The sequence below is a fragment of the Talpa europaea genome (assembly GCF_964194135.1).
Source record: "Talpa europaea genome assembly, chromosome: 7".
Lineage (NCBI taxonomy): Eukaryota > Metazoa > Chordata > Mammalia > Eulipotyphla > Talpidae > Talpa > Talpa europaea.
Window position 1 is genome coordinate 70,279,169 of NC_140074.1, and position 21,122 is coordinate 70,300,290.

The following is a 21,122-nucleotide window of genomic DNA, read 5'->3' on the forward strand; positions in this document are numbered from 1 at the left end:
GCTGGGTATGACTAAAATTCATCTCTGAAAATGTTTACTGATGTCAAAGCTAGGCCTCTATGAGTTTTCCTAGTTTTGGAAACATGCAGGTATATCACACCATATTGCTGGAGTATATTGTGTGATGCCAGAATCTGATTTTTTGGTACAATTATTTCAGTGATGAGGCAAATACTAAAATGGATGCTAGGGAACATTCAAGATAAAGCCATCTCCCGTGGTTCATTAGTATAAAATTTCATCATGCTCCTTAGTCAACTGAATTTCCTAAAAAGTTTTTATTTTGCTCAAAAATCATCTTTGAAACTTGATTTCCCCACAGATTAATTTTGATAAGAGACAACATGAAGCAAGAATCCAGCAGTTGGAAAATGAAATTCACTATTTGCAAGAAAATCTAAAAAGTATGGAGGAAATCCAAGGCCTTACAGATCTCCAACTTCAGGAAGCTGATGAAGAGAAGGAGAGAATTCTGGCCCAGCTCCAAGAATTAGAAAAAAAGGTTGGGAAAACTAGAAGAGTGATATGCATGGGTCCTTGCTGCTGAGGTCCTTTCCCTGGCTGCATTGCCGGCCCGGATGTGAACCTGACCTGGGGAAAACCTGACTGCGTGTCATCAAATCTAGGGGCTGAGGCCAGGAGGTCGTTGGAGGTAGAAACGAGACCTGGGGATGTAAGGAGTGACCTCAGAGTTGCTGGATGGCACTTAAACGCTATGAACATGTTTTTTCCTAGCCCACCGGAACATCTCTGTGGAAAATTACTTTGAACCCTTCATCTTCTTTTCTAATACCTACCCTGACCTGTCTTTGAACTTCTCCATTCCACCTCAGCCAGCTACTCCCATGGTCCACATCCTAGACCTTGTCCAATTCAGAGATTGTGTGTTTCTGCCCCCTCTGAAATCTTAAACTGAAACATTCCATTCTGATCATAAACTCTTATCTGCTAGTACCCTCATACTGTTTGACAATTTTCACACTATTGAGAATTTCAGTGCATTAGGCTCCACCTTTTCTGTCAAGTCTTCCTGTTTTTATGTTTCTCCTTGTCCAAGTTAAATTTCAACTTAAAGTCTGCCACAATTATCAATTTTTTTGCAAATATGTATGTTCAAATCCCTTGTCCTTTTCTCCTATCTTATTTCTGACACTTTTCACTCTTCACACGACCCCCTCTCCCTTCTCCCAGCCTCAGTGAATGACTCACTTCATACTTCACTGAGAACCCATCAGTCAGAACCCATCAGTCCAAGTCCCATGGAGTCAGCTTCCAAAAGGCACTATGCTCGGCACAGGGCAGGTGGCAGTGAACAGAATCCCTGCTCTCATGGAGTTGCGATCATAACTCATTGCTACCAAATGACTCATATGTTTAATGTTTCTTTTCTTTTAGAAGAAATATGAAGATGCCAAATCTCAAGAGCAGTTCCTTGGTTTGAATAAAGAACTGAAGAAACTAAAGAAAGCTGTAGCTGCCTCTGATAAGCTGGCCACAGCTGAGCTCACCATTGCCAAAGACCAGCTGAAGTCCCTTCATGGAACAGTTGTGAAAATTAACCAGGAGCGAGTGGAGGTGAGTCACATGTACAGAATAAGTTTCCACCAGTGCTGCTGTCATGAAAAACATAGCAACTTGCATTACTGACTTCTCATAGAAGTTAGCTATTTTATAAACCACTGTACATTTGTCTGTTTCTCTTCGCATCTGAAGGTTAGATTTCCCCCAGCCCAGCCCCACCAGGGTCCTTTATTCTGTGGAGTTGTGCAGGGACCCATCAAATGAAGCATACATACCTCTCTCAAGGTGCAGGATCTGCCTGGGGAAGTAGCAGTCTATGCACACCTGAACAGAGGTCTTTGACCCTCCTGAACCTCAAACTTTTCATCTTGTGCAGTCAGATGATAATATGTCTCCTCCTCGAATGTTATGACTGCTGGGATAAGTCTGTTTTAATCTTTATAAGGTGCGGATGCTAATAGAGCACAGGAGAGGAAATGATGAGCATCCGGAGAGATGCCAGTCACAGAAGACTGTAGAACCACTCAGAAAAAATTAGCCTCCTGATCTTTCTGATGCAGCACCCTGCCCAGTTGGCCACCACAGAGGGGTAGAGCAGGCGGCCATGTGGTGGGGACAGCACAGGTGTCCTGTCCCCTCTTGGTGCTACCTCTTAAGGGATTTCAGGCAGGCAATATGAAGGAAACAGAAGAACCTGTCTGACAGGAAGGAAGAATGAGAGGACAACCTTGATAGCAGGGCGCCTTTCTCCCACCTCTGTCCCAACAGGAAATGCAAGAAACAGAGCGGTTCAGCAGAAAGGCAGCACAGGCGGCCAGGGATCTGACACGAGCAGAAGCGGAGATCGAACTCCTACAGAATCTTCTCAGGGAAAAGGAGGAACAGGTCAGTGCTAGTGCCCTCCTCTTTACTGGGTCCTGATGAGTTCCTGAAAGACTGAATTACTGTAGGCAATGGGTCAAAGAATTTGAAGTGCAACCAGTAGTTACTCAATACTCTATTCCTCTGCTGTGTTCCAGGCACAGTGTAGTTTAAATATGAGGAATAATCCCAAGTACATCTGGGAAAGAATATTTATTAGTGATTTTGTGTGTGGTTTTTCAATAGTTTCGAATTGAGATGGAGAAAGTAGACGTTGGCACTGGAGGAACAGACTCACAGGTGCTAGAAATTGAAAAGCTGAATGAAACAATGACGAGACAAAGGACAGAGATTGCAAGGCTGCGGAATTTACTGGACCTCACCGGGACTGGTAAGGTATTAGGCTTTGATTTAGGTAGTGGTTTTGTAGTTATTCTAAAATCAAATCATGCTATTTGGCTTTTACTTTTAACAAACCTGTTTAACTGTTATAGATCACTTCCATGCTTGATTTATGTAACTGTGATAACCAGCAGGATATGTTGATCCTCTTTAAGTGTTAGAAAAAACTTGTCACCAACAGGTGGGGTGAAAATCGGTTTTGCAGAACTGATAAAACTCATTAGCTCTCGCTGGAATCACTTTTGTATCTAGAGACAGAGGAAGTAGATGACTTCATGCTCAGCTTCATAGAAAGGCTTTCCTTTACAGATAACAAAGGAAACTTCGAAAACATTCTGGAAGAAATTGCAGAACTCCGGCGGGAAGTTTCTTACCAGAATGACTACATCAGCAGCATGGCAGATCCTTTCAAAAGACGAGGCTATTGGTATTTTATGCCGCCACCATCATCATCAAAAGTAGGAAGTCTGTGGTGCTGGGAATGTCTATTGAATTTTCTTGAAGAAAGTGTGACAGTGTTCCCTTCCCCAATTTTGTGAGCAGTTGTCAAGAACAGCTTCTCTATGCTAAGCCACATGTTGAGGTTTTTAAGGGTGTTTCATATTTGAGGTGAAAAGAGACCCATCCCTGGGAAGATGGCTCTGGCCTGTTTGGGCTCAGGTGGCATGTTGTTGAATGAGGATGCCATGAGGGGAGCAGCCTGGACAGCTTGTTGAAAATAGGTGTGGAATTGTACAGAGGCTCAGACAGAAAACAGGCACCTGGACTTCACTTCATTTGAACAGATGCTCGTTCAGTCCAGAATGGAGAGCAGGTTTAGTCCCCGCTCTCAAATACCTCATGGGACACATATGCCGATGTCATTGCAAAATAGTGACATGCGTGTGACAACTGACTTGACCTGTGTGCTCTAGTGAGAGGGGAAAAGGATTCCTGTCCTGGGGGAGTTGAGGAGGGAAAGCTTCATGAGCACTTGGTGTGCCTCAAGGATTGGGCCTTTAGGTGGGAGGAAGCAGTTTGTGTGGAAGAGGTGAGTTGCTTTAGCATTGGCATGGAGCCTGATGGGGCTGGAGAGCTGGATGGGAACAGTGAAGGTGAAGCTAGAAAAGTAGATTGGGGTCATGTCTTTTTTTAAAAGAACCTCAGAATCCTTCCACCTGATTAGGTAGGCCTTGGACAACTGAGGTCATGTAATAAGATCAGGACTGTAGTTAGGAAAAATAATTGGCTGAGTGTAGACACTGGACTTGTGGCAAGTGAATGTTCTGTGTTACTTTTGAACTCATTCAGGTGAAGAATAGAAGAAACCGGGACTAGAGCATTGGAGCTGGAGCAAAGGGGGTGGGATTGAGGGATGGGCCAGACTTGGTGCCTGAGTGTGGGAAGAGGAGAGACCTGTGACTAACACTCATGCAAAGCAGTGGGTCTGAGTGACATCCTGTTAGAATCAGCAGAGGAACATCAGTCAGGGAAAAGCATTTCCTACACCCCAAAGAATAGAATCTGAAATCCTTCTCCAAAAATCTAAAAGAAAGTCAATATCTTTGGCACAGTGGGGTGGAGGTAGAAGCTGTAGGTTACAGCAAAACATTGTAAGCCTGAGCTGGGTGAGGGTTTGGGGGACAGACCTGCAGAGTAGAAGGAGGTGGCAAGGAGCAGAGTAGAGCTTTACCACCACACCAGCTCCCAGGTCATGGGAAACGGATATCCCCAGATTCCCTTGAAGTTCACTGCATTCCTTTGCTCCATCGCGGACAAGGTCAGAGAAGGGAGCTCACCGGGAAAGATGGGCCTGAGGTGAGGCTGGCTCGCTTAGGGAGAACTTGCATTCCCTTTTCACTCATGGGAAGCTGCAGCATAAAATTAAGCCAGGCAAGGGAGCAGATTACATGCTTTTCCCATTTCAGTGTAGTCAAGGACTTGTTACTTTTAGAACTTCATACCTAAACACAGGAGAGGAGAGGAATGTTATGAAGTAACAATTTCTGAAGTCATCAGTAGACATCTGTTTGGGTCTGTTGCTTTCACCACGTTTCACGCCTTGCACTTTCACAGGGCAGTGTGATGTGGCCCAGCCATGGCACACAATCCACCCCTCTGCTTGCCTCCCTCATGCTGCCATGTCAGCTAAGTTCACCTGCCTTAAGAGGGACAGAAATAAACTAAACCTTGTGTCCAGGGCTGCAGCTTACAGGGCCATGTAATCATGTCTCACTTCTGTCTGTGAAAAATGAGAATTACAACGTATTTTAAAAAATCAGTTCTCTCTTAGCTTTGCAGTAGATTTTGACATTTCTTTCCATTTGTAATCAATGTTCAGCCATCTTTCATTTTAGGTTTCCAGCCACAGTTCCCAAGCCACCAAGGACTCTGGAGTTGGCCTAAAGTATGCAGCCTCAACTCCTGCTGAGAAAACACACCCCGAGCAGCAGGATGGCAAGGAAGGCAGTGGGCCGCCCCCTGCCCTAGGATACTGGGTTTATTCTCCCATCAGGAGTGGGTTACGTAAATCATTTTCAAATAAAGGTAAATCATATAAGGGAAGTAGCTTTTCTCTTGCCTATGTAATCACCTTATTGGTTCCCTGATAGTCATAAGACACAGTCTGAGCTCCTTAGCCTGCTTTGCAAGGCCCACTGTGGTCTGGTTGTGGCCAGTGACCTCTTGTCTCACCTCTCAGAGGTGAGACTGCTCATGTCAGCATAGCCAGCTGGTTAAGATACTCACTGCATGCTTTGTTCCTCCATGTTTTAAACCTTGTCTTTGAAATGTTCTCCTTTCCTCTCCCAATCCTATTCCTACTCATCTTTCAACAAGTCCCAGAGCCTCGAACAACATGCCTTCTACGGAACCTTCCTCCAGCCTGCCTCACCCAGGCGGGCGGACCGTTGCTTTGTGCTCCCAGAGTATGGCATCCTTGTATCCTGGCATGAAATAGCTTTACTGAAACGAAGTGTTATAGGGCTGTCTTCTAAAGCTCAGGGGCGTGTGTGAGAGAGAGAGAGAAAGAGACAGACACCTGGGTAAATCCTACTTATGTTATCCTAGGCAAATTCTTTATCACTGCTCTGGCACTGACATCTGTGAAATGGGCATCTGAGAATTTGTTCATTCAGGAGCTACTTAACGAGTGCTGCCATGTGCGAGGGTCTGTCACCATGATGAGCATAGTTCCTGCCTAGAGGAGAATCAGCAGCAAGCAGCACCTTAGGAGAATGCTGTGTTTCACGGCCGTGGTAAATGCCGAGAACTGGCTCTCATGGCACATGTCTGTTACTCTTCTCTGTAGCACGAAGCAGGTACCTGAATGATGCAAAAGGAAGGGAGGGAAGAAGGAAGGCATAAGGAAAACCTCAAGTGTCAGCCACTAAAGATAATCTAATCCTCACTTCAGAACTGCTTTTTACCATTTTTTCAGATTTTTATTCTCATATCTCTAGTATCGTGGCCTAAGTGCTGCAGTCCTTTACTAACTTGTTTACTGAGAAAGCCATGGGAGTAAAGCACTCTGCTTTCTTCTTCCCAACATGCAGACAGTGGAGGAGACAGCCAGGAGGAGAGTGAGCTGGAAGACCAAGAGGACCGCACCTTTGTGCCCCCCTCCGGGTACATGGTATACACTGTGTTTCCTGATGGGTCTCCCGTCCCCCAAGGCATGGCCTTATATGCACCACCTCCACCCTTGCCCAACAATAGCCATCCTCTCACTCCTGGCACTGTTGTGTATGGCCCGCCACCTGCTGGGACACCCATCGTGTATGGGCCTCCACCCCCCAACTTCTCCGTCCCCTTCATCCCCGTGGGCGTGCTGCATTGCAATGTCCCGGAGCACCATGACTTAGTAAGTACAACGTGGGAGACCCCTGTTTACTCTGTGTTCATAACTGAATAAGATTATATACTTAGTAGTTGACCTGTTTATGAATAAGTGACATCCCAAAGTATGTTTGATAGCTGATGTTTGGAACCGAGCAAGCATTCCCTCATTAAAATATTATTCTGGACAGTCATTTGGATAACAGACCAGTCTACAAACCTGATTTAACCTCTTACAACAAAAATGCTTTTAGTATTACCCATGGTTATTGACAAGTACTGTGTTAATGTGCATGTGTAAGTATGTCACATGCTTGTGCCTGTAGCTGTGCACATCTGTGTAAGGTCTGTGTGTGTCCACATGCGTCACATGTGTGTGAGCAGCTTACAGCAAGGTTTTGGTGGGGATAATCCTCTGGGTGGTGGGATTCATTGAATATTCCTTCTTTTTGTAGTTTTATATATGTATATTGTATGTACAACTCATAGTCTGTTTTTCTTGTGTAATGTTATAAGAATTTCCCCATCATTTTATAAATGTTTTAAAACTATTTTAATGGCACAGTACTTTTTTATTTGTAGGCACGATAGCCAACTTAACTGTATAAATTTTTATTGTATTTCATACTCTTTTTTCAGGCTAGATTCTGAAAAGTGAGCACTAGATTACCATGCATTTCCAGGGTCAGAATAGCAGATACATTATCTTGTCAGTCTTCGGTGTACTTGGTACTTAACAATATTCTAGCAACTCCACGTTTGATTATCTCTCAAGCTAGTTCTTTTACCTCTACCAGTACTTAGCCTTTTCTGTAATTTCCCAGAAACACCTTTATAACTCCATATGTTATTTCTTCAGCCCAGTTCTTTCTCCTTTCATTTGTTCTTCAAAACTCAGGCAAAACACCTCTTGGGACAGCCTGTCCCCACACTCCCCTCTCACATACCCCAATGGGGAGAGATCCCCGTGGCTGCCTCTCCTGCCAGATGCTCCACCTGAAGGCAGAGATTATCCTCAAGAGGTGCTTGGGAGAGGGGATGGTTATAACCATAGTTGGACTGAGGAAAAAGATAAAAGCTCTGTTAGTCCAACAGTTTTATCTGTGGTGTGTGAAAAAAATTCATTTGACTTAATTTTTCTCTTCATACTGAAGTCTTAGAAGCTGCCACTGTTTTCACATCACAGATACCACTTCATCAACTTTTGGCAGGAAGGAAAGGAAACATTGGTGTTTCACTATTGCATTTTTTTTCCTTTTCAGGAGAATGAAGTTTCAAGATTAGAAGATATAATGCAGCATTTAAAGTCTAAGAAACAGGAGCGGTGGAAGAGCACATCCAGGCAGCAGTCTGAGAAAGAAATAGAAGAACTGCATGATAATATTGACATTCTTTTGCAAGAAAAGAAGGACTTAGAGCATGAAGTAGAAGAATTACAGAGAACCATCCAGAAACATCATCAGCGAAAGTAATTATTCGTCATTTTGTAATTCAGATAAATATGAGTTTGTTAAGATAACCTGTATCAGTATTGTCCAATAGAACTTTCTGTGATCTTGGCAGTGTTTTAGATCTATACTGTCCAAAATAGTAGTCATTAGCCTCATGTGGCTAGCGAAGCTCTTGAAATGTGACTAGTGGAGCTGAGGGACATACTTTAACTTAATAGTCACATGGTGATTGCCAGACTGATTAGTGCAAGTCTGAATTCTCTTGACCAGTAATCCAAATCAGCTCATGTAGTCCCTCGGGGAGAATGACAGCCATCCCCTCTCCCAAGTTTCCTAGCTACAAACATATCAGAGTTCTTCAGCTCCTCCTCTTCCCTCACTCCTCCAGGCATTTAGTTGCCTCCAAGTCCTACTGACTATACATAAAGGGCACTTGTCCCCTTCTTCCACTCCCACTGCCCTGGTCTTTAATCAGTCTCTTCCCAAGTCATTGTAATAGCTTTTGCACTGACCTTCCATGTCTAGTCTCTTTCACTTCATTCTACTCTGGACATGGCCACTAATCTGACCATGCCTCTCCCATATGACTCAATCCCATTATATAATACATTGTCCTTCAGGAGCTGAACCTTGCCTGTGTTTATCTTTCTCGTGCCCACACAGTGTTTGTCCTGGTGCTGCTTGCTTCTCTGTGGTTTCTCTGAGCATCATATTTTTTTCCTGCCTTCCCACCTTTGCACATGCTGTCCTCGCCCTCAGATGCCTTTCTCTGCCTAACTCCAGCGTGTCTGGATGAAGGTCAGGGATCCTCTCTTACACGAGGTGTTTCTCATTCCCTGCTCCCACAGTTGAGGCTGACAGCCTTGAGCATGGTACTCCTCACGCCATGTCGTGAGGCACCTAGGAGTCAGCAGTGGGCCTCCCCTCTGTGCTCCCGCCGCCTGCACAGGGCCTATTAACCAGGGCAGCATCTGCTGCCTGGGTCAGTTGTATAGGAGCTCGTTTTCTGCAGTAGCTTGTAAAATATGACGGCTCCCTAGTTTTTGTCGTCTAGGCAAGACTGGTCCAGGCACCAGGGTTGGAGGGAAACCTGTGGTGGACACAGGTCTTTTAATAAATGTGTGTATGATTTTTTTCTAGAGACTTCATTGATGGAAATTATGAGACTCTTATGAATGAACTAGAAATAGAAAAGTCTCTCAAACACCATGAAGATGTTGTTGATGAAATTGAGTGCATTGAGAAGACCCTTCTGAAGCGCCGAGCAGAGCTCAGGGAAGCTGACCGACTCCTGGCAGAGGCTGAGAGTGAACTCTCAAGCATCAAAGAGAAGGTGTGTTCTGTTGTGGTTTGGGGTGAGATATAGCTTACTGCCTTCAACATGAAGGATTAGAAAGAAAACATGAGAAGAGCAGTCATCTATATCAGACAGCTGGTCTCCAGGCTGGATTCTGCTGGGAGCTGGGAGAATTGGGGTCAGTCTTAAGTCCCTGAGCTTTGCTTTCCTTATTTATAAGTATCTGTAAGTACCTAGGCTGCACAGTGTGAATTAAATGAAGCTCCCAGAGTCTTACAATTCTTAACACACCTCATGTCTTCTCCTGTGTCTTTTTAAAATTATTTGGGCTCTAAGATTTGTATTTATTAAATAGATCGCTGTTTTAGTCTTATAAAGCAATAAGGGGCCTCACAAGACTCCTAGTCTTTCTTTGTTCTCCAGGTTCAGTGCTATAAAGTCAAATAACTTTTTGGTTTAAGGTAGTATTTAGACTAAAACACAGAAGGAAGTTGGGCAAGAAGAGGAGGTACCATTTGTTGAGCCCCCATTATGGCTACATGTTGTCTGTTTTATAAATACCACTTTAGGGCCTCCCCGGTGGCGCAGCGGTTGAGCGCTGGGTTGCGAGGCTCCCCGCGACCTCCACGGCGCTGGTTCAATCCCCGGCTGCTCCCCGGCCACCAGGTGAGGGTCCCACATGGCGCGCAGACCTCTCCTGCCGCCCGCTGCTCCCCTCAGCAGTGTACTTCGGTCCTTCTGCCTGCTCTGCTCCCCGCTCTGGCTCTGGTGAATTCTCTCACCCTCCCGCACTTCTGACTGTACCCAGTGCATGTATAAACAAACAAACAAACAAATAAATAAATAAAACATGCCTTTAAAAAAAATTATTTATAAATACCACTTTATTTAATCTGTAAGACAGTTATTAGCCCTTCACAGATAAAGCCCAGAGAGGCTGGAAATGCACCCAGGGTCACACAGCTATAGTTCTGCCTCACCAAGAGAGCTTTTTAATTAGATGAGAATTCCAGGATGAAAACATCCCTTACCCACAGAACTTCTCAAGAACTACTATTTGTACATTGTTGCTTTGCCATGGACTGATTTAAGTTTTTAGAACTCTATTACCTAGGAGCTGAGATGGATGGTTTATTAAATTCTGTGAGCAGTGGCCTTTGATAAGGATGGAAAAGCATTCTTGACTCTTTTCAGGTGGTCGGTTCCTTCTGTCACATGTTAGATCATTGTGTAAGAAAGTAACTGTGAGCAGAACTAAGGAAGAATTTATCACTGGTCTGTAAAAGAAAATCAGTGAAACTGATAAGAGGAAGAGGGAGTAAGTGACCAAAGCTAATAAGCTCTTCCCCCTTCATCCTCCCAAAATGGCTCAGGAAGGCAGTCTGGTAAGGAGGAAATGAAGGGAGAAAGTGCTGCCTTTGTGAGGAATGTGTCAGACGCATTAACATCTGACTTAGGAGAGGAAAAACTGCTTAGCAGCATGGCCTTCTGGAGTTAATAGTGAGTTCTGTCTAATAACATTGCTGATGAAATTAATGGAAATGCACAATCTGAAATGGAAAGAAGTATGGCAAAATATCTAGCTCTTCAGATACCTACCAGCCCTTCTGCATCCACAGGATCCTTTAGTATACTAGCTTAACATACAGCACTTCTGATTTTAGTGCAAGTGCAGATCTTGATTTTTTTGACTGAAGGGGAATCACTGCTCAACCAAGTGCCAACCAAACTCTATTTTTGGACCTTGGATGACATTGTTTAAACCTCTTATTTCAGACAGAAAAAGAAACCAACTTGTTGGGAAAAAAAACAACAACCTGTTTTTGCCAAATCTCACATAGGAATATTTTGAAATGTTTCAGAAGTATTTAATATTTGTGTTTATCAGCCATAATTAGTTCATTTCAGATTAATGAAGTTTTAAACTTGATAACATCTACGGTATAAACAAGAACCCCTATGGGGAGGAAATACTGCTAAAATCACTTTATTGTCTCTTACTTGGATATTTTTATTTTATTTTTTTTAAGACTTGTCTTTATTTATTACAAGAACCAGGGAACAGGCCAGATGTGCGGGAGGGTGACAGGATTCACCAGAGACAGAGTGGGGAACAGAACAGGCAGACTGACAAAATACATGGCAGAGGGGAGCAGCGGGCAAGACAGGAGAGGTCTGCTTCACCATGTGGGATTCTCGCCAGCCAGCTGGGATTGAACCCGCTCTGCAGAGGCTGCGGACAGCTTCACAGTGCAGCGCTGAACCACCTGTGCCACCAGGGAGGCCCTGGATATTTTTAGATGAAAAAAATGACGTGTAATTATAGATTCGACAATAATAGTGTCACAGATTATTTTTAAAATAAGTCATCCATTGTCTCACCACCCTCAAATGATTTTTATTTTTGTATTGCCTTCCAATCATTGAAACAGATACAGTTTCACATGGTTGTTCTTCTAATGCTTTTATCATTTTAAGTTGTTTTTTTTTTTTCAGCCAACTTACTATCGTTAACATTCTTCCACATTTAAGGTTACACCGTATTCCATTGTGTTGATGCATTATCACTGACTGAATCTATTATTTGTCAAGTTCCTTTATTATTTCATTATACAGTCGGCATTGTTGTATAGTTGTTCCTTTCTTCTGAATTCTTTTCTGAGAATTAAGAGTCAAAGTGAATGAACATTTTTATAAGTCTCTGTATTGCCTTATTGTTTTCCATGAATTGTGCTAGTTTATACTACCAGTAGCTGTGTGTAGGTATTGTAATTGAATTGCTTTTAATGACAATTTCTCTTCTAGACAAAAACTGCTGTTGAAAAGTTCACTGATGCCAAGAGAAATTTATTACAAGCTGAGTCAGATGCTGAGGAGTTAGAAAGGAGAGCTCAGGAAACTGCTATTAACCTTGTCAAAGCTGATCAACAGCTCAGGTAGGTGGAATCCCTAAGTCATTGATGTGTTTAATGAGATGAATGAAACGTTTGCCTCTAAGGGATAGTAATTGCTTTATGACAAATAATGCATGTTAAGTCTGAGGGGCTGAGGGGAAATAAAGTGTGTGTTTTAGATTGCTCCAGGCTGACACAAAAGACTTGGAGCAGCACAAAATCAATCAAGAAGAAATCTTGAAAGAAATAAACAAAGTTGTTGCAGCAAAAGACTCAGACTTCCAATGTTTAAACAAGAAGAAGGAAAAACTGACAGAAGAGTAAGTCGTCTCCTGTGGGGCTGCAAAGGGCTTGTGCTGGGAGACAGTGCTCGGGGGTCAGTGTCCCTTCGGGTCTGCTGTAGCGATGCTCATGCTTTCTAGATTGCAGAAGCTGCAAAAAGATATTGAGGCTGCAGAACGCAGTGAGGACCACCACCTGCAGGTCCTTAAGGAATCTGAGACCCTCCTGCAGGCCAAGAGAGCAGAGCTGGAAAAGCTGAAAAGCCAGGTATGGCAGTCAGTGCCTTATGTACCCCTCACGCCACTTTGAAACCCACATTCATAGGATGATTATCAAAAGTAGTACATGTTTGTTTCTGGAAGTCTGAAAAATAACACCCCAAAATGTAAAACATCCACAAGGCAATACCACAGTGGTTAAGGGTAGAGTCCAATTCAAATTTGAATCCCATACAATACAGTAAAAGAAGTGAGTCTCAGGAAGGACAGACTCTGAAGTCGTTTATGTTAAATATGTTTATGGATGCTGAGTTTGTGTTTTCAGTGTATACCAGTACAGAAGTGGTCATCTGATAATGGGGGTTATGAGAATTTTCTATTTTCTTCCTTTGGCATGTATATATTTTTCTGTAAACAATTGTTTTTGTCCTTAAAATTGTAAGTAATTTGTAATTTACAGAATGAATAAAGTTTTAAAATCCTTGCTTAACTTCACAAATGTGTTAAGGTGTAGATAAGAAAGTTCTTTGAAAAACCACAACCATTATTCTTGTTCTTTAGCTTTGACTTATGTGATTTTACATATGTGAGTTCAAGGTCTCAATTAAGCATCTCATTCCTGTACTCTCAGTGGGGCCTGTCTGATTTGCTGCTAAGATAATCAGAATTAGACTAGCTCCTAATTTCTCCCCTCTCCCCCATGCCTTTTGCTGGACTAAATATTCTCTCTCTTAGCACTGAATCTACATGGCATTTGTCAAGTTTTACAATCTTCCCTTTTTGTTACTGCAGGTGACAGGCCAGCAGCAGGAGATGGCTGCCTTGGACAGGCAGTTAGGACATAAGCGGGAGGAGCTGCATCTACTGCAGGGAAGCATGGTCCAGGCCAAAGCTGACCTCCAGGAAGCTCTGCAGCTGGGAGAAACTGAAGTAGTTGAGAAGTGCAATCACATTAGGGTATGTTTTCCATGAGGTTCTCCTAAGAGTCATAGCGTTGTGCTGTAGATTTATTTTGAGATATCTTTATTACTTCTTCCTGAAATGCATATATAAATCCCTAAATCTTAACTCCACTGTAGCATCACTTTGATGGTGTGTTATGTGTCCATGCTGGCACAGCTATGTTATGACTGCCCCAGGTTTTCTGAATCTGCCCAACGTTTTCCTGTCTCTGTGTCTGTCTCATGCTATTTCTTCTCCAGAAACTCCCTTTCCCCCACCACTAGCCAGATCCTACCCATTTTTCATGCCCAGCTTCAGGCCACTAAGACAACTTCCCTGACATTTCCTTTGCCCTAGAATGTGTTTCTCTCCACTGAGTGTGATAGCACTCTGTTCTTTTCCTGTGGCATCTTAGCCCTTCGTGCCTCATTTCCCAGCAAGATGCTAGGTACCCTGAGGGCCGGAGAGGGGGGATAAATTAAACCTTTTTTTCTTTCTAATACATTGCCTTGCACTTAAATATGGTGTTATACATCTAAATGAATATATATAATGTTAATTTCTTCTGTATATGCAGAATATTTATATGTGCCATAAAATATGGTGCTGTTTGTAATATAGAAGGAAAAATGAAAACTTGTTTTCAAATTATAATTTCTATGAAATGAGAATTACCAACAAAAGAATATTTCCATTTATAATTTTGAGGAGGGAGGCTGACCCTTTTTTTTTTTTTTTTTTGCACAGGAAGTAAAATCTCTTCTAGAAGAACTGAGTTTTCAGAAAGGAGAACTGAATGTCCAGATTAGTGAAAAAAAAACTCAACTTGCACTTATAAAGCAAGAAATTGAAAAAGAGGAAGAAAACCTTCAGGTAGTTTTAGGGCAAATGTCTAAACATAAAACCGGTAAGTTAAAACAACGTTATAATGTTTGAGTATACATAAAAATACAAATGATCAAATAAATTTAAACATTAACCTTACTAGTAATAAGCAAAGAAAAGTAGATTATAAAAAGCACGTTATTTTCTGCCATTCAAATTGATAAAATTTATTTAAATGCAAAATAATCACATTACTGACTAGAGTGTGTTGAAGAGCATTTATAGGTTGTAGATTATTTATATAAAATGCAATAGTTCACTCTTGGTGATACAAATGCTATTTTTTGACAATATTATTTCTGATATCAGTAGCATTATTTTCTGCTTCATTTTGTGACTCTCTCCAAGTTCATTTAATAGCATGGACCATACTTTGTTTCTGTTAGAACTAAAGAATATTCTGGACATGTTGCAACTTGAAAACAATGAGCTACAAGGTTTGAAGATACAACATGACCAAAAGGTGTCTGAGTTAGAGAAGACTCAGCTTGAAATGCTAGAGGTAATAAGTGAAGCCATGTTTCTCTTAGCAAACTGCAGTCTTTCCCTTTTAACATGTTTGAATCCTCTTTTATTTGGTTTAGGAGAAACTGGAGTTAGAAAACTTGCAACAGACAGCTCTGCGGCAGAAAGGGGAAATAGAGTGGCAAAAGCAGGTCCTTGAGAGAGGCAAACGGGAAATAGAACAAATATCTGCTGAGACACGAGCATTACAATCCTGTCTTGAGTCTTTGGGTAAAGAAAAGGAAGACCTTGAAGATAAATGTGACAGCTGGGAAAAAAAGTTGGAGCAAACCAAACGGTAAGAGCAGAAACACATAAGTTGGCAGGATCACTTATTGAAAGCTAAAGCATCGTAAACACTATTAAAGTAAAAAATGTTCAACAAACTCAGTCTCATAATACAGTTCACTGATAGTATTTTGGGGAGAATGTCCATTTCGACCACCCCAAGGCATTCTTTAAAATAACCTGTTGTGATTTTTCTAAGTACAATAACACATGCTGGAAGATATAAATAAAAGAAGAAATATACCTTGTTTGTCGATGGGAACACAATATCACAACAAAATAATGTCTCAATTGATCTGTAGATTCAAAACAATCATAAAGTCCCAACAGACTTTTTTTTTTTTAAGATTTTTTTTTTTTTTTAATGTATCCAAGAACTGGGGTATAGACCAGAGGTGCAGGGAGATAAGAGGATTCACCAGAGACAGAGTAGGGAGAAGAACAGGTGGATCTACTGAAATACACTGCTGAGGGGAGCAGCAGGCAAGACAGGAGAGGTCTGCTGCACAATGTGGGTTTTAGCTCCCTGGCCAGGGATGAAACTCACATTGCAGTGGCTGGCAATAGCTTGATAGTGCTGAGACTTTAGCCCCTGTGCCACCAGGGAGGCCCCAACAGACTTTTTAAACAGAAGTTGACAATATGGTTCTAAAATCCATACAGATATGCAGAGGACCTGGAATAGAATCCAGCTGTAAAAAGGGAGTGAAATGTTGCTACACAAAATGACATCGATGCATCTCAAAGTAATTGTGTGTTAGTGAAAGAATCCAGACAAAATAAGTCCATCCTGTTTGGTTTCACTTATGGGAAAGAATGCAATAAATCATATACATACAGTTGTTGAAAAACTTGTGTTTCATGCTTTTTTACTGATCAGAAGTTAGCAGTCTAGTCTAACCACTCAAATTTTTGGAATTCTGAATGCTATACATATTTTTATCCCTGATTTTATAAAACTTAAATTTAGGGAGTCACTTTTGGAAAAAGCTCATTTGGAAAGATAAAAAAATTTCTTTGGAAAATGAGTTGAAGAGCTTTAATTTTGTTAATATTTATAATTATTTAGACTCCATAATTACATCATGAAAGCATAACAGTATTCCTCAGCTATCTCTTCTGTGTACTTGAACATCTTGTATTTGACAGTCTGACTTTTCTCTGCTTGTATGGTAGGGTTTTAGCAGCTACAGAAGAGAATAGCAAAATGGAACAGTCAAACTTAGAAAAGTTGAGATTGGATGCCAGAAAACTGCAACAGGAGCTAGACCAGTTAAACAGAGACAAGCTCTCACTGCATCAAGACATCACAGCAATGCAGCAGCAGCTACGAGGTAAAAGGCTCACATGGGAGAGGTGTGGCTCTTCCTTTTGGTAGATTCTTTTTTGAAATGCATGGTTTTCCCACTACAGAAGTAATTAATGCAAATGAGAATGGAGTTTCTTTTAGAAGTAACAAGAATGTTCTAAAATTAGATTGTGGTAATGGTTGAATATACTTTTTTTTTTTAAAGATTTATTTATTTATTTTATACAAGTACTGGGTACAGTCAGAAGCGCGGGAGGGTGAGAGAATTCACCAGAGTCAGAGCGGAGAATAGAGCAGGCAGACTGACGAAGTACAATGCTGAGGGGAGCAGCAGACGGCAGGAGAGGTCTGCGCACCATGTGGGACCCTCCTCCGGTGGCCGGGGAGCAGCCGGGGATCGAACCGGCGCTGCAGAGGCTGCGGGCAGCTTCGCAACCCAGCGCTCAACCGCTGCGCCACCAGGGAGGCCCCTGAATATACTTTTTAAAAAAGCCATTGAATTGTATAGTTGAGGAGAAACAAGAGGTATGTGAATTATATTGCAGTAAAGCTGTCAATTCCTATTTCTTAGAGAACAATTTAAAAACACATCAAGAAGATGAAATAAAAATTATAATTGATCTTCCCCCTCAGAGATAATTCCTATTATCAGTTTAGTGAATATTCTTCCAGATTTTTTATTGGCGTTCAGGGGGATAGGTGGAAAACAAAGATGCAAATAGCATGTTTATTACCAAATCTTTTTAAACATTCATGATTATTTAGGAAAAGTTACTAAGTAATTCTATTTGATAATGTATTTGTTGAGACAAAACCATTGCTGATAAAAAATTTATACCCTAGTTGTCTTCCTGAAAGGTTGTGCCAAATTTACATTTCTACCTAGCGTTGTAGAAGATACCTGTTTTTAAGCCATACATCATCAACAGTAGGTCTTACCTATCAATTTTCTTATTGTGAGGATTTGAATATATACATCTCCAAAAATGGAGGCTCCAGCCCAGATCTGGGTTGTGCATATCATGCTGTCCTTTGGCTTTTAGTGAGATCATGTGGTATAGTCTTACATGTCACAAAAAGAAATTTAAATTAATTTCCACTCTACTTTTGGAAAAACTGATGGGAATATGAAAGATTTCTACATATGTACTTGTTCTTTTTATAAATGTTATTTCTGTAGAAAAACGAGAAGCAATAAACTCACTACAGGAAGAACTAGCTGATGTCCGAGACCATTTGAACCTAGCAAAACAGGTAAGCTTAACAAATGCTATCTAGTAGTATCCTGAAGGCATACAGACAGCTAGTTAAAATAACAAACAAAATAACAAACAACGGAAGTAAGCTGGCTCCTTTTCAGACCAGCAGATCTCAGAAGGTCACGGACATAACATAGACATCCTATGTACACAAGAGTTTTGAAGCAGAACAGTGGCTTTCTAGTCTGTTTTAGCCCTGGGACTCTTGAGTCAAAGCTAATGAGGAAGGTGATGTCTGGACCAGAGCCTCACTCCTCAGGGTTTCGGGGATCAAAATGACTGTCTCTTATCAGTGGCACAGAGGAAGAAGAAGCTGGGTTCAGATTTGAGCATTCAGTGAGGTACAAAGTAACTGCAGATCTGGACTCCTCCTTATTAGATGTAGAATAGACTGGATCCTTGTCTCTTGTACTGCCTACAATCCAAGGTCAAGGTAATTCAGTGTTGTCCTGTGAGAATAATGCTACAATTCGAGTGCTAGCCTCAGTTTCCACTGGTTAAATTAAGGGTTGGATTAGACATCCAAATTCTCTTCATTCTACCTTTAGGATTCTGTGTTTATAAGATGAATGAAGCTTTAAAGTGTTCTTTCTTTAAAAAATTTTTTAGAAAGATCCTTATAAATATATTCTGTCACTATAGGTATAATTTTTCCAAAAATGCTTAATTTGGGGTCCTTAAAAAAGAACTATTTATTGTTTTCTGAGATTTTCAACCTGTATATATATTTCAAATACTAACAAAGCCATTACTGTTAGCTCATTTCCCATAAGGATTAAACCTTTTCTTAGTCTTCATAGCAATCCTGTGAGGGTGGGTGTCACTTACTCCCACCTCAGTGACAAGAGAACTAAAGCTCAGAAGACTTGAGTCTCTTGCTGAGGTTTTGACATCTTCTCTCATCTTAATATTTAGGTACTAAAAGGTGGAAACCAATGATTAAATTGAGTTCTAGGTGCCTTTGTTTAAATAATAATGTGGCACCTTTATTCTTCTCATTCTGTTAGACATAATAGTGACTGGAGTGGTCCTAGCTACCTCTGGTAAACATAGATGTGTCATAGTTTCAGTTTTCCTTTCACCCAAAGGACCTGCTTCACACCACCCAGCGTCAGGAAGCCCTGCTCAGCGAGCAGACCAGGCTCCAGAAAGGCATCAGTGAATGGAACACCAAGGTTGAAGACTGCCGAAAAGAAGGGGAGACAAAGCAACAGCAACTTCAAATGCTTCAGATTGAGATAGAAGAAAGCAAAGTCAAGCTAGCCCAACAAGAAATGGTACTATACACCTTTCTGGCTTTACATAAAAGGAAGCACTTTGTCACTTGTATGTTATTTGCTCCTGGAAGAAAGCTGCTGAAGTAGCCCCCCTGGGACAAACTTCCCTGTGTAACCAGGAGTAATTTTACACCCACTCTTGGACATTTTGGTATTAATATTGACAGACTGTGAAGACTGTAGAACATTGGTTCTGGTTAGAAATTTGATGGCACATGCCTTTGCTGTTTAAATCTCCCCTCATGTGCTGGCCAAATGTTTCTTTGTAAAGGAAACTCACTTTCTGTCACTTAGAGTTGTTTTCTACTTTATATTGAACCGGAATCCATCTTAGCATCCATGAAGTTTCCCTCAACTTGGATACTGGGTATTAGTTATTTTATGACTGTTTAAGGTTGTTAAACCTGTTAAGGTTAAACTGATTAAGGTTGTTCTCTATTCAGTTGGTTCAGAGACTCCAGAAAGAGATGGAAAGTGAAGAAAAAAAGTTCGAAGCCAGCAAAATGATGCTGAAGGAGCAGCAGCACCAGCTGGAAAAAGAATTAACAGACCAGAAAGGGAAACTGGACCAGGTAGTCACTGAAGTGTTAGTGGCTGAAGAGCGTGTCAGGACTCTGCAGCAAGAGGAAAAGTGGGGTGAGACCCTGGAGAAGACGCTTTCCCAAACCAGTATGTATCCTGAAACACTACTCTGAGGGGGGTCTCTCCTGCTTGTGAGGTGTGTAAAAGAGGGAAGCCCAGGCCCCCAACACAGCCCAGAGAGGGGATAGGCGAGGGGGGGTGGGAAGTAGTCCCGGGAGGTGAGGAAGCGGGTTCAGAGATGAAGGAACTGGTGCTTTGGGAAGTGAGATTTAACCTGAGCCTATCAGGCCACTTTACTTGTCTGCATTGCCTTCCTCAGACATGTCACCTCAACGGTTCACGGGTGATGTGGTGGTGGGAGATTTATGGGATTACACCTGAGGGAAGAAATCAAATATTGTACAAAAATCATCAATGATGTAAAAATAAATAAATTAAAAAAAAAAATGTCATCTCAAAAAAGTGTGACATGAAGGTGAAGCTCTTAAGACTTTCCAGGAAGAATATGATTTCTGAGCTTTGGGACAGTGATCAGCTAGCTTCACCTCAACCAGTCAAAAACCAGTATCAACAATTCTAGTTCTGTCCAAATTTGACATATACTGAATAGTACCAAAATACAGGTGTTTGCCTTTGGTTCTGTTTGCTCTTTCTTGAGCCAAATATAAGTGAAGATGATTGTTCTCACATTAGTAAATGATTTTTCTCTTTCTTAGGCTGCAGAGTTCCAAAATGCTCAGAAAATGTTGTTTGCACTGCAGATATCCCTCTAAACTCATTGGGCTTAGCAAACTAAAGGGTTCTCTGGGAACTCTTTATACATCCAAACCTAACTATTTCATTGTAAAAATGAAACTTAACAACTATGCTGAGTCTGGCCAAGCCAGAGGTGTGAAAAGTGAAAGGGTGGCAACCTGTTACTTTAAAGAGAGTCATTAGAAAGATTGGTTTGGAATGTGACTATGAGCTTCATTTATTGAGTTTTCACTGTATGCTGTTTGCATTCATGATTCCTATTCAACAGTAGGAGGGAGATTCCTTCTGTTAGCAAACAGGCTCACACTGCTCCAGATCCCTGTCCTCCCCATTGCACCTTCTCCTGTGAAGGGAGAAGTACTGGTGTGCCTCCTTTATTAAATCAAGGTTTATATGGAGCAGTTCCACAGTCTGCTATATTCCCTGTACCTCAGGATTGATGCTGTTTCCTCTTGCTGGTCTCAAAGACTCAAAGGGCAGGACAATAGGTCTGTGACTTTGGAATCAGGTGCTCCAGGAACCAGTTATATCAAGAGGCCTCTGGTCCTTTTCTGGGCCTCCTGTGTGGGTCAGGGCAC

At 41.7% G+C, this 21,122-nt stretch overlaps 1 protein-coding gene across 1 annotated transcript in view; it reads left to right on the forward strand.

Annotated features, from left to right (window-relative positions):
- Positions 1–21,122, forward strand: part of CNTRL (centriolin) — a gene marked incomplete at both ends in the record, with an annotated part of 60,950 nt that overhangs the window by 32,750 nt on the left and 7,078 nt on the right. The window contains 20 exons of the mRNA XM_084236799.1: positions 323–502; positions 1,396–1,575; positions 2,290–2,406; positions 2,629–2,773; positions 3,094–3,242; positions 5,121–5,310; positions 6,312–6,625; positions 7,863–8,068; positions 9,192–9,384; positions 12,154–12,284; positions 12,422–12,562; positions 12,665–12,791; positions 13,535–13,699; positions 14,432–14,591; positions 14,956–15,071; positions 15,154–15,371; positions 16,538–16,695; positions 17,851–17,924; positions 19,018–19,206; positions 19,650–19,875. Coding sequence (XP_084092925.1) covers positions 323–502; positions 1,396–1,575; positions 2,290–2,406; positions 2,629–2,773; positions 3,094–3,242; positions 5,121–5,310; positions 6,312–6,625; positions 7,863–8,068; positions 9,192–9,384; positions 12,154–12,284; positions 12,422–12,562; positions 12,665–12,791; positions 13,535–13,699; positions 14,432–14,591; positions 14,956–15,071; positions 15,154–15,371; positions 16,538–16,695; positions 17,851–17,924; positions 19,018–19,206; positions 19,650–19,875 — 3,379 coding nt within the window. The remainder of the gene's footprint in view (positions 1–322; positions 503–1,395; positions 1,576–2,289; positions 2,407–2,628; positions 2,774–3,093; positions 3,243–5,120; positions 5,311–6,311; positions 6,626–7,862; positions 8,069–9,191; positions 9,385–12,153; positions 12,285–12,421; positions 12,563–12,664; positions 12,792–13,534; positions 13,700–14,431; positions 14,592–14,955; positions 15,072–15,153; positions 15,372–16,537; positions 16,696–17,850; positions 17,925–19,017; positions 19,207–19,649; positions 19,876–21,122) is intronic.